Here is a 10,215-nt window from a genome sequence, read left to right as displayed (position 1 = left end):
AGGGGCTCAGGGTGCACATCGCTCCGGTATCACACCCGGAGGTGGACACGACTGAGCCTCAGTCGAGTTGCATTATGGCTGCATTGAATGCAGTTGTCAAAAGGATGGAGGGCGGATGGATTTCCTCGGCTGGCAGGGTGTTGCTGGAATCCGCAGGGTGTCATTCTTCAACTTGGACTGGTTGGAGAGAACAGTCTCTCTTATTAGGCCATGAAAGTTCAGAGGCACTTCTCTGCCTGGTAGGGCCCTCCTCGCATTTGGTGTCGATGATGCATCCTATCAGCGATTCCAGCGGCAGAACATCCAGGCACACGCAAGGATCTCGCGCGTCACTTTTCAATCAAAAGTTATACCTGGACTAGAAACCAATTTCGAAAGAAAATTAAAAAGGCTGTACCTTTTGATCTAATGGCCCAATCTTCAAACTGTTTGAAATTATAGATTCTACGGGCCAAATTTTATAAGAAAATGTTTTTTTTTTCGGTGAATCGTTTTAGATTCTACGCACCAAAATTAATAAGAAAGTGTTTTCCCGAGAAATTTTGGTGTAGTTGATTTTTGGTAAAAAAGGAAGGTTATACATTGCCTATTTTTTTGGCCCGAAGAAAAAATTGTCTCAGATCGACCGGAAGAAAATATTTTCTTATAGAATGTGGCCTGTAGAATCCATAATTTCAAACAGTTCCAAGATCGGGCTACTAGATCAAAAGTTACAGCCTTTTGAATTTTTTGTCGAAATTGGTTTTTTGCCCATAAATTTTGATTGAGACGTCTAATCGAAAAAGTACGAATCGTTTTGGATTCCACGCACCAAAATTAATAAGAAAAAGTTTTTTCCCGAGAAATTTTGGAGTGGTCGATTTTTGGTTAAAAAGGAAGGTTATACACTGCCTTTTTTTGAGGCCGGAAAAAAACATAGAATGTGGCCAGTTCAATTCAAAGGGCTGTAACTTTTGATCCAGTACCCCAATCTTCAAACTGTTTGAAATTATGGATTGTACGGGCCAAATTCTATAAGAAAATGTTTTTTTCTCGGTCGATTTCAGACAATTTTTTCCGCCCTTCAAAAATCGACTACTCCAAAATTTCTCGGGAAAACACATTTTCTTATTAAATTTGGTGCGTAGAATCCAAAACGACTCGTACTTTTTTGATTAGACCTCTCAATCAAAAGTTATGGTCAATTGACCAGTAACTTTTGATCTTGACCCTAAACCGAGGAAAAAGTATCTGAAGTACCCTGTGCATTATTTGTATTAGGCAACACCATGATGCTGTCTGTATTGTGGGTAGTCTTTTATTTCAATGATCGTTGGCAACACTGTTTATTTACAAATATCATAGTTACATAACCTCAATCATTAGATCGATTTGGAATTGTTCTAAACAATTAAAAATATGAATTTAGATTTCCGTGAACTGAAGGTATCATGAATAAACCCTTTCACGAAAATTGCGATTTATTTGTAGGTTCCGGACTCCTCGTCGCACACCACAAAACCTTCCTGCATTTCGGCAATTCATCTATGGTTGGTGACCCAAGTCGAACGGAACGATGACGACTTTAGCCTGGGCGAAGCCCTCCAATCGTACCATCCGCTGTTGGAGCACGTATTCACATATTTGGACAAGGCGAGCTTGCAGTGCGCCCGTTGTACGTGCACGATATGGAACGAGCTGGCCACGAAGGAGTTGAACAAACGAATTTCGCCGTCGTGGATCGCGTTCTACCCTAACGGCCGTTTGACATGCAGCAGAGGGTTCAGTTATACGAATGTGTCTTTCGGAATATTCGCGTACAATCCGAAGCTGGTCAAATTGGACGGAACGCTGTGCGTGCACGGTTTGTCGGACGAAACGAAGATGAGCGGTACGGTTAGTATGCGCCCGCAGTATTAACGACGGCGCAAAAAGTGCGTGGGCTCGAGTTTGAGGCCTAATAAAATCGTGCATGGAGTAGGAGAGTATTCTTGAAATATTTTGAGCTCCTTTTTTTGTCAAAGAAATGTAGATTTTTTTGTGGTTACTCCACTGGCTTGTCATATGTCATGCCGGTCCTGGAGACACTTGAAAACTTGTTTTGTCTAAATCGTCCAGAATTCCATACGTTGCGCATGCGCAGGAAAATTCTTGACAAACCGGTTCTGGAGACATTTGGAAGAAGCTTAGCGCCTCTTAGGCTCTGAACACTTTTGAAGGTTCTGTAGAGTGAAAGTAAGACTGTGAATTTGTTTATTGGGCCTCAATCTCTAGTCCACATGCTTTTGGTGCCCGACAGCAATTCTCTTTAGTTGCAGAGTACTTTGAGTCGATTACCGAGGCGCGACTGCGCTATTGCGTAATAGCGTGCCCGTCTTTGACACCGATCGTACCGTCGACCAGCGCCGACCAGCTCGCGGTCGGCTTTCAGGGTCTATTCGTTCCACGCATTCCGCACGTTGAGACGCACATGTTCCGGTCGAACGCGAAGTCCGCACCGACGTTCAGGTCCGGAGCGGCGCCCAGACTGCGCGTGAAGTGTTGCATTATATTCAGCGGAAGTACGGTACGTTTACTCGAACCGTTTCTGCGCGCCTATCTCGCTGCGGAGAGGCCGGAAAGCGTTGCGCTCGGCGGCGGCTTCATTTACAATAAAAAATCGCTCCAAATGCCGGAAGGCGAACGGTTCAAAGACTCGGAAATCTTTTGCATGGCGTTCCTGCAAGCCGACGGCGCCGAAGCAAACTTCGCTGCCCATTCGGTTGTCATCGTGAACGAAACGGAAGACGAAGTTGGATTCGTCAACGAATTAGTTCAGGTAACTTAACGCAAGTCCAGCCCTGTTGACGTTTGTCTAAATCGTCCACGATACACTGCGCATGCCTGAAAAATTTTTTATATAAAACTTCAAACTGCTTCGAATTAAGTATGCATTTGATTTTAGTTTAAGGAGGGACTAGTGCTTCACAAGTACGGAGTCCTCTTCCGATTTTGCTGCAAGGCGAAAACGTGGAAAGTCGACGAGAGCGACATCATCAGGCGCCACTTCCCCGACTTCGTCCTGTACGGAATGGACGTCAACGGCGAAATCGGGTGGAACACGGGCAACGGTTCCACCACCACCGAAGAACTACCTTCGGCAAAAAAGAGACGCAAGAAAGACCTGCCGCCGTACGTCTACGGCTGGTCGACCGTTCTTGTACTACTAACGTGGAATAAAAAATGAGCCGTCGCTAAATTCGACTTTTATTTACTAATTTACAGATCATATAATTACGAGGCGGCTTTCGCGTCAATCAAAATGGAACGTTGCAAGTCGACGCAAGCTGTGAACGCCTCGACTTCTTTAAGACACTTCATCGCTTGATTCGGATTCCTCTTGTAGCACTCCAGAACTCGCGCCTTGCTAATCTGGCATGGGGGCGTATCGCACGCGTACAGCTTCTTCTCCTTGGTATTCATCTCGTTTATCTAAAAGATGTTCGATTAATCGTCCTGCCAAAAAAATTACAAACTACCGCTTTATTATATTCGCCCTCCATCACTTTGTGCATTTCCATGTGATAACTTTCTAAATCCTTAATACGTCTCTCCCAATACTCGTCGTTCTTCTTCAACGCTTCAGACTTCTCCTGTTGGAATTGTAGAGAGGTTAACCGCGGTTCATAGTAGTATATCGGGGCCGGTCCGTTTGGAACAGCCGCAATCACCTCTTGCCTTTGAACACTTCTTACCTGCGAATCTGGAAAAAACACGGGGTTCGATTATTGATCATTGGAAACTTCAAGGGGGTACAACCGGATTTCAATCTTTGAACGACATCCTCCGAAACTTTGATTACATTCGACGCGTCTTCGTTATCTAAAGTTAGCTTTCTTGTCCTACTCGAACCGCTACCCATTTTATTGTTAATTTAAGTGTTTTTTTAATCAAATTATGTAATACTTAACAACATTTCAAAAATGAAAATTTAGCTACTGTGGCTCGTGTACCGTCGAGACAAGTGAGCTACTCATTCTAGCCTACTTGGATCAAAATCGTTAAGATTAGGATTTGCAAAAAATTTCTGGGTGTGTAATATTGCATTCATCAATTTTCGCTCTCAACTTGTTTAAGCATAGGCACAAATTCAACAACGTTTATCAAATTAAAACTAAGTACCTCTGAACTACTGACCAATAAAAAAGAAGCTGATGGCGGCAACAACACGAAGGTAGGTACGTACGAAGATAAAGGCTATACAGGGAGTCTCACAATGAAAGTAACTAAATACAAAATGGGTATTTTCAATTTCGTTTGGTATAAAACCAGCCTGAAGTTACATTCGCTTTTTTTTCAGGACATGGGTTTAGGTGGTATCGACGGATAATGATAAGATATAATCTTTCAAAATTCGGTATGAATGCTCCTAAGGGTGTCTTCAAAAATTTAAAATGGCCACCGTTTTACAAGATGGCGGCACATATTAACTATTATTAGTGGTAAGCGTCCTTCAAACAATGTACTACAATGAAATTTGGTATGAACGCTTCGATAAGGGTATTATTTTATATGAAAACGGCTACCAATGCAAACATTCACTAATAATAGTTAAATAATATTGGCAGGATCTGTGCCGCCATTTTGAATTTCTTAAGTGGCCACCATTTTCATATAAAAGAGCATTATCATACCCAATTTCATGCTTGTATCATAATCTGAACGATTCAAGCATTTTCAGTCATTTATCTGCCCCAGTATCCGCGAAATTAATTAAATTAAACAAATGTATTAGATCGACCACATTCAGTACATCATTTAAAAAAATTCTCAGTAGCGGTAGGTATATAAATTAAAAAAGAATTGACTTAAACCGAATATAAATAGTTCTCGTATTTAGTCTTGGGAGTTGGTCCGGCGAACGGCGAGAACCATCCGATAGAAAATCGTCCGAAAACCGCCTGTATACTTTTCCACCTCGACTTCTTCACCCATCTCGCCTCCTCCTTCTTCAACTGCTCGATGCCCGTCTCGTCGTTCCAGATCGCCTGCACCTGCGTGCCGAGCATGACCGCTGTGAAGATGGCGAAAAGCAGCGCCTCGAAGATGAGGAACAGAAGCAGAACGACGGTCGCCGGTGGAGAGTACGCCGTGCAGTCCCTCCACTCGGTCCGAATGCAGGTAAGAAACTGATTGGCGGCGAGAAATAGGGAGTGCAACGAGATGGCGGCGATATAAAACTGCAACGAGACCGAAGTGGCGTGATGGCGGATTCGAGGGGGTGGCTTACCGTAAATAACACAAAGTACTTTTGATTGTTTTCGCCCACGCAATTGTTGACCCATGGACAGTGGTGGTCCATTTTGCGTATGCATCTGACAATAAAGACACTTAGAATGAGGTATTTAAAAGTATAGTAGGTGGGGGGTGGTTAATCTTACCTTTGACAGACGGAACAGTGATGCGCCCTTTCCGGTTTGATACTACAACACTTCGGGCACTTGAAAATAACCTGCCCCTCCCGAAATCCCATCTGTTTAATCATCTCCTTGGTCGCGTTACCTTTTGGCACGGCACCCTAGCGTACAAAGTGATCAGCCAAGCAAAGAAAGAGTGCTACTCACCGGATCGGTAAACATCGTCCTTAAATGTGAGGTAAACGCGAGAAACGTGCACGATTGGAATATGATCATATTTGCTAGACTGTAAAGGCTGTAAGACGTCGGTATTAGTATAATAAACATCACGACGAATTCGGCGTAAAGAATAAGAAACCACGTCAGGATTGCGCAGATGATGCCGCAAATATCGCGGATACACCAAATCATTCCGCCGCAGCACTTGTTGTGAAAGTCCATTTCGGAACGAAAACTAACATAATCGTACTCCATCTCTTAATTTTGACCACCTCTAAAAATGCTAGGGAGGTTTCGGAAGCTTCAGTACGTTTGACCTAATAATACGAAACATGTTCTTCAACCACAAATTGCACCCCTTTTACGATCATTTAGGGCTGATTATAGTTTAAAGGGGCGAGTGTGTAATAAACAAGAACCATTTAGAGGTTAAGTAAGTACTATGAAGTGAAGTTGGCTGCGTTGCCAAAACGCAAATTTCACATTTATTAAAAATCAAGAGCTAAATTCAAAAGCGGTCTCAAAATGGACCGGAAATTCAGATGTGGCATTGACCATGGATTTGGGCTTATAGAATCCAAAAAAAGCAATGGGAATCTTTTCATTAATAGAAAAATTGCCTCAACACTCAGGCGGAAGAAGCTGCCTCAAATCAATTTTGGGAACAAAACAGTTTCTGTAGGAACCAAAAAAACAGTCGGATTCAAGTTTGAGCCTATAAAGAACAAGAGTTATAGATGAGAAACCGTCTCTCTGCATCTCAAATCGAGTGAAGACATTTTCTGGCAGATTTTGGCTCATGGATTCTAAAAGTCAGAACCTTGAGCGGTTTTAGCTGAGGAAAACTGTCTGCGCCGTCTCAAGAGCACCAACGCTTTCTTTCGTTACATCCACCTTGGTTTGATATTTCGTCGATATACCGGGTGGTGCACAGTAGGTAGAAGCATAGGTATTTAACATGGGAAATTAGTTTTATCATTGAATCAATGGCTTTACGCAATATTCTGCCATATGTACAATGCGATCAAAAATGAGTTGCTGTCGAGTCACCTTTGGAATTGAGATGTCTGCTTTCAAATTTCAAACAAGAAGTTCCGTTACCGTATATTGAGACACCGTTTAAGCTACCGTTGCCAGATACCGAGCCACAATTCAATAGCGTTCCCATGAAAAAACAATAGGGTTATTATTCAACAATGTATTCAGTCTTCAATGTCAGCAATTATAACAATAGTAGTCTGTATAGGGAGGAAATGGTGGATAGATTTAGTTTTTGCCGAGTTAGCTTTTCGAGTTCGCACAGGTTCATTTTTTTCTTTGAGTTCACTTTGCTTTGGGTAGTCAGGTAGTGTGGTGTTCATTGTAACAGAAAGGTAATGTACTTAGTTGTAATTGATTTATATTGTAGATTATGTCGCCTTCAGCTAGTTGTAATGCAGGGTAAAGTGATTCTTGAATTTGGTGTAATTTGCTTTCATGTAAAAGTGGTTCTTGTTTGATTTGTTGAAGATTGGCCAGTTACCAATTTTCATGTGTTTGTTTTGAACCCATTTAGATTGATTAGCGACTTCAATTCTTTGTGTATGAATTAGCCTTTTTTGAGTGTAATTAACCGTTTCGCCCTTGCAGAGGTACATGCCGGAGTGATAAAGATACTTAGCGGCATGTATTTCGAACGACAACTTTAGTCTAAGGTTACCGTATCCAGGATCTTAGATACCTGCTAGATTGGAGGAGGTCTGGCTAATTAATGATGTTTATTTTATGCACTTTATGTAAGAGACTTCGGAATGTTATGAAATAAAGCTTTTACTGGCGACCTTCTATTTTGTTAGAGCTCCGGTTGTCATCGATCGCATTACTAATGTCATGTCGATTAAGTTCATGGACAAAACACTTTACTGGGCAAATACCATATACCAAAAGGTAGCGATTACACCGTAAAGTGCTTCCAATGTATACGGAAAATACATTAGCGTACTTACATGTTTACTTACTCAACAAATAAGAATATATGTTCAATCAGCACCTAACGATTCAGTTTGAGTGTTGTAATAGAAGTAACACGACAATGAAAATTACAGTGTTTGCGTCGTGTGTCATTTTTCTATCTTTCTTAAGTACCACAATTAGTATTTCGCTAAAGAATAATCAGACGTCCTCGAAGGTGTGTACAGAAAAAGTGATCAAAATGATTTTTGGAGATGAAACTCTTCACTATGTCTTCAAAGAATCCAGTGATCTGCTACCGTTCAATATTAAAAACCCAAGGGTTGTTATTAACATCAGTAATCCCATTCCTCGCATGAATCGAGTGGTTGCCAAAAATTTCATATTAGAAGTCGGAAATTTGGATTTTTTAAAAAAATTTCTTAACTCTTTTAGATTCGTAGGCATATGGACCGAGTATGAACCCGTTAATGCAAGACTCCTGGTTATAACCGATCACCTGTGGCGCGTTGAAATGATTTTCAGTTTACTATGGCGTCATGGCTTTACATATGTGGCGGTTTTGGTAATTAACAAAGATGAAGATGGAAGATCGTCCTTATTTACGGCAAATCCATATGATGTTCAGAACCATTGCGGTTATGTCCCGCACACAATACACGTGCAAAGATGTGATTATGAGATCACTGACCCAATTGAACGACCTATAAGAAATTACCACGGATGTTCCGTAGTATTCCATTTTACTATGCTTACGCAGTATTCGGATAAATTTGATCGCAAATCTTTTACAATTTCGATGGTGGTTGAAATGCTAAATGTCACTCTAGACCAATCTCAAAAGTCTCAAGCCAAGATTGGTCTACGTGATGAACTACTAGTTTCCGGTATAAAAGGAGGTTATCGGATGAGTCATGTGTATACACGGGATATAATAGTGTGGATAGTTCCACCAACAACTGCCATTTCGGCATTGGAAATTTTGGCAGTTAATTTTGATCTGGAGGTTTGGATATTAGTTTCGGTGATTTTTGCATTATTTACCTTAGCTTGGTATGTTTTGGACAATTTCAAAACAAGCTTGGGTGAAATTGTTCTGAAGACTTTTGGGATCACGCTATTTGGAAGCACCAGTCGCTTTCACGAATCTACAAGACTAAGATTCGTAATTCTGTGCTACATTATATACAGTGTGCACATACAAACAGCGTACGTCTCAAACTTAACGCGCTTGATGACTTCACCTCCAACAAGGCAACCGATTCGCAATTTAAAGGAGCTGTTCGAGGCTGATATTCCAATTTGTTTGGATTCTAGTGCCGTGTACGTGCTAAGTAAATATTCGTTGCTAGAACATGAAAAAATATACAAGAGCATACAGTCAAAGTCATGTCCCAGCATATCTCGCAATCCTCGTGTGTTACTGGGGACTTGGTCTGCACGTCCAAATTTCTCTATCGCTATTCCATTGAGAACACTACACGCACAAGCACTGAGTTTACGATTGCACACTCCAAATTACTTCATTGATAATTACATTTTACCTCCTTTGATGCAGACTTTTGCAACTGTGAGAAGTGGTTTCATTATCGACAGTCTAAACGTAATCATCGACGGATTGACGGAAAGCGGGTTATACGATAAATTAGACAGAGATCGGAAATTTTACGAAGATCTCAAAAGAAGAGAATTACCGCAAGAAGAAGAAGTGGTGGCACTATCTTTAGAGCACTTGAATGGAATCTTTATTGTATACTTATTTGGAGTGGTGTTGTCCGTAATGGGGTTTATTGTAGAACTGATTATCCATCGTGTTTCAACCTAGTTTAATCCACAATTTGCACTTTACTCACTGAAAATGTATTAAAATGTTATTGTCAAACACGTTTGTAGTATTTAATAAATCTGAAATGTATAACTTTTATGACAAAACATCTAATCAGCAAAGAACGGAAGCGACGACCACATCGTGTCGTCTCGCTCTACTACACGACCCATTCGGATCTGATCAGTACGAGGGGAGGCGGCCCAGCCGAGATATGTCTTTACAATTTTGTAATAGTGAGTTGAGGGTGCCGTGCAGAACATTGTCGGCACAAATTGTGGGACCATAGCCTTTTAAAGGTTATCACAGTTATTAGATGTTCTCTCTCTCTCTCTTTCTCATGCCCGGGAAGAAGTGAAAGAATCAATCTTGTTAGGTTTTTAAGTTCGTTAATTACCCAGTGTATTGTCTAATGGTATACGAAAACCAGCATTCAATCGGCAAGATTGTGCAGTTTAAGAAAAATATCAACATGTTAACAGATTACGCCGTTTGACCTCGCATTCCATCGAACAAAAGCCGAATTTGCAAATTTTATTCCGACTATTTGAATAACTATAATTAACCGTAATTAGTTGAATGCGTTACAGATAGCAGCCCCCGATTAAGTCGAAATTGCATCCGTTAGGTGCGCCCTTAACAAAACTTGAATTTTGACACCGCTCCCGTATTTTTAAGACGTCTGGGAAATAAACTGTAATTTTTGAATGTAGATCACCGTAAATGCCGGCAGACTGGGAATTTCCTACTTTCCCTCCATTGAACGCTTAATTTAGAGAGGATCTTTTTGCATTTGGCGGTTAACCGTATCTAAATCTTTTGCACAGTAATTGCTACGGCTACGGC

General features: G+C 41.2%; 3 protein-coding genes across 5 annotated transcripts; 1 reads left to right on the top strand and 2 right to left on the bottom strand.

Moving 5' to 3' along the window:
• The first annotated feature begins 1,292 nt into the window (after window positions 1-1,292).
• LOC116180362 lies at window positions 1,293-3,217 on the top strand. Of its 2 annotated transcripts, none has more exons than XM_031500315.1 (4): window positions 1,293-1,425; window positions 1,471-1,870; window positions 2,298-2,797; window positions 2,924-3,217. In XM_031500315.1, exons 1-4 carry the CDS (start codon window positions 1,399-1,401, stop codon window positions 3,203-3,205), a joined length of 1,209 nt encoding a protein of 402 aa, XP_031356175.1. In that variant the 5' UTR covers window positions 1,293-1,398; the 3' UTR covers window positions 3,206-3,217. The 2 variants fall into 2 exon arrangements, with proteins under 2 accessions (XP_031356175.1, XP_031356174.1); XM_031500314.1 differs by having other exon boundaries at window positions 2,292-2,797.
• On the bottom strand, window positions 3,208-4,076 carry LOC116180364 (MICOS complex subunit MIC19). Of its 2 annotated transcripts, XM_031500319.1 has the most exons (4): window positions 3,778-4,076; window positions 3,714-3,721; window positions 3,498-3,611; window positions 3,208-3,450 (listed from the first exon to the last, which is right to left on the bottom strand). In XM_031500319.1, the coding sequence occupies exons 1-4, from the start codon at window positions 3,878-3,880 to the stop codon at window positions 3,253-3,255; spliced, it is 423 nt and encodes a 140-aa protein (XP_031356179.1). In that variant the 5' UTR covers window positions 3,881-4,076; the 3' UTR covers window positions 3,208-3,252. The 2 variants fall into 2 exon arrangements, with proteins under 2 accessions (XP_031356179.1, XP_031356178.1); XM_031500318.1 differs by having other exon boundaries at window positions 3,498-3,721; window positions 3,778-3,991.
• Window positions 4,077-4,731: 655 nt separating this feature from the next.
• Window positions 4,732-6,051, bottom strand: LOC116180363 (palmitoyltransferase ZDHHC3). The gene is made up of 4 exons (XM_031500316.1): window positions 5,583-6,051; window positions 5,400-5,536; window positions 5,249-5,333; window positions 4,732-5,198 (listed from the first exon to the last, which is right to left on the bottom strand). Exons 1-4 carry the CDS (start codon window positions 5,847-5,849, stop codon window positions 4,827-4,829), a joined length of 861 nt encoding a protein of 286 aa, XP_031356176.1. The 5' UTR covers window positions 5,850-6,051; the 3' UTR covers window positions 4,732-4,826.
• Between the last annotated feature and the right edge of the window lie 4,164 nt (window positions 6,052-10,215).

Source organism: Photinus pyralis, unplaced genomic scaffold (genome assembly GCF_008802855.1).
Source record: "Photinus pyralis isolate 1611_PpyrPB1 unplaced genomic scaffold, Ppyr1.3 Ppyr1.4_LG9, whole genome shotgun sequence".
Lineage (NCBI taxonomy): Eukaryota > Metazoa > Arthropoda > Insecta > Coleoptera > Lampyridae > Photinus > Photinus pyralis.
This window is presented reverse-complemented; position numbering and strand designations above follow the sequence as displayed.

Coding starts and splice junctions, on each gene's coding strand:
- LOC116180362 (XM_031500314.1), top strand. CDS start 1,399: ATGAATTTAGATTTCCGTGAACTGAAG. Junction 1,426..1,470: donor TAGATTTCCGTGAACTGAAG/GTATCATGAATA, acceptor ATTTATTTGTAG/GTTCCGGACTCCTCGTCGCA. Junction 1,871..2,291: donor GGACGAAACGAAGATGAGCG/GTACGGTTAGTA, acceptor AATTCTCTTTAG/TTGCAGAGTACTTTGAGTCG.
- LOC116180364 (XM_031500318.1), bottom strand. CDS start 3,880: ATGGGTAGCGGTTCGAGTAGGACAAGAAAGCTAACTTTAGATAACGAA. Junction 3,722..3,777: donor CGTTCAAAGATTGAAATCCG/GTTGTACCCCCT, acceptor TGTTTTTTCCAG/ATTCGCAGGTAAGAAGTGTT. Junction 3,451..3,497: donor AGGGCGAATATAATAAAGCG/GTAGTTTGTAAT, acceptor AACATCTTTTAG/ATAAACGAGATGAATACCAA.
- LOC116180363 (XM_031500316.1), bottom strand. CDS start 5,849: ATGGAGTACGATTATGTTAGTTTTCGTTCCGAAATGGACTTTCACAAC. Junction 5,334..5,399: donor CACTGTTCCGTCTGTCAAAG/GTAAGATTAACC, acceptor CTTTATTGTCAG/ATGCATACGCAAAATGGACC. Junction 5,199..5,248: donor AGTACTTTGTGTTATTTACG/GTAAGCCACCCC, acceptor GTCTCGTTGCAG/TTTTATATCGCCGCCATCTC.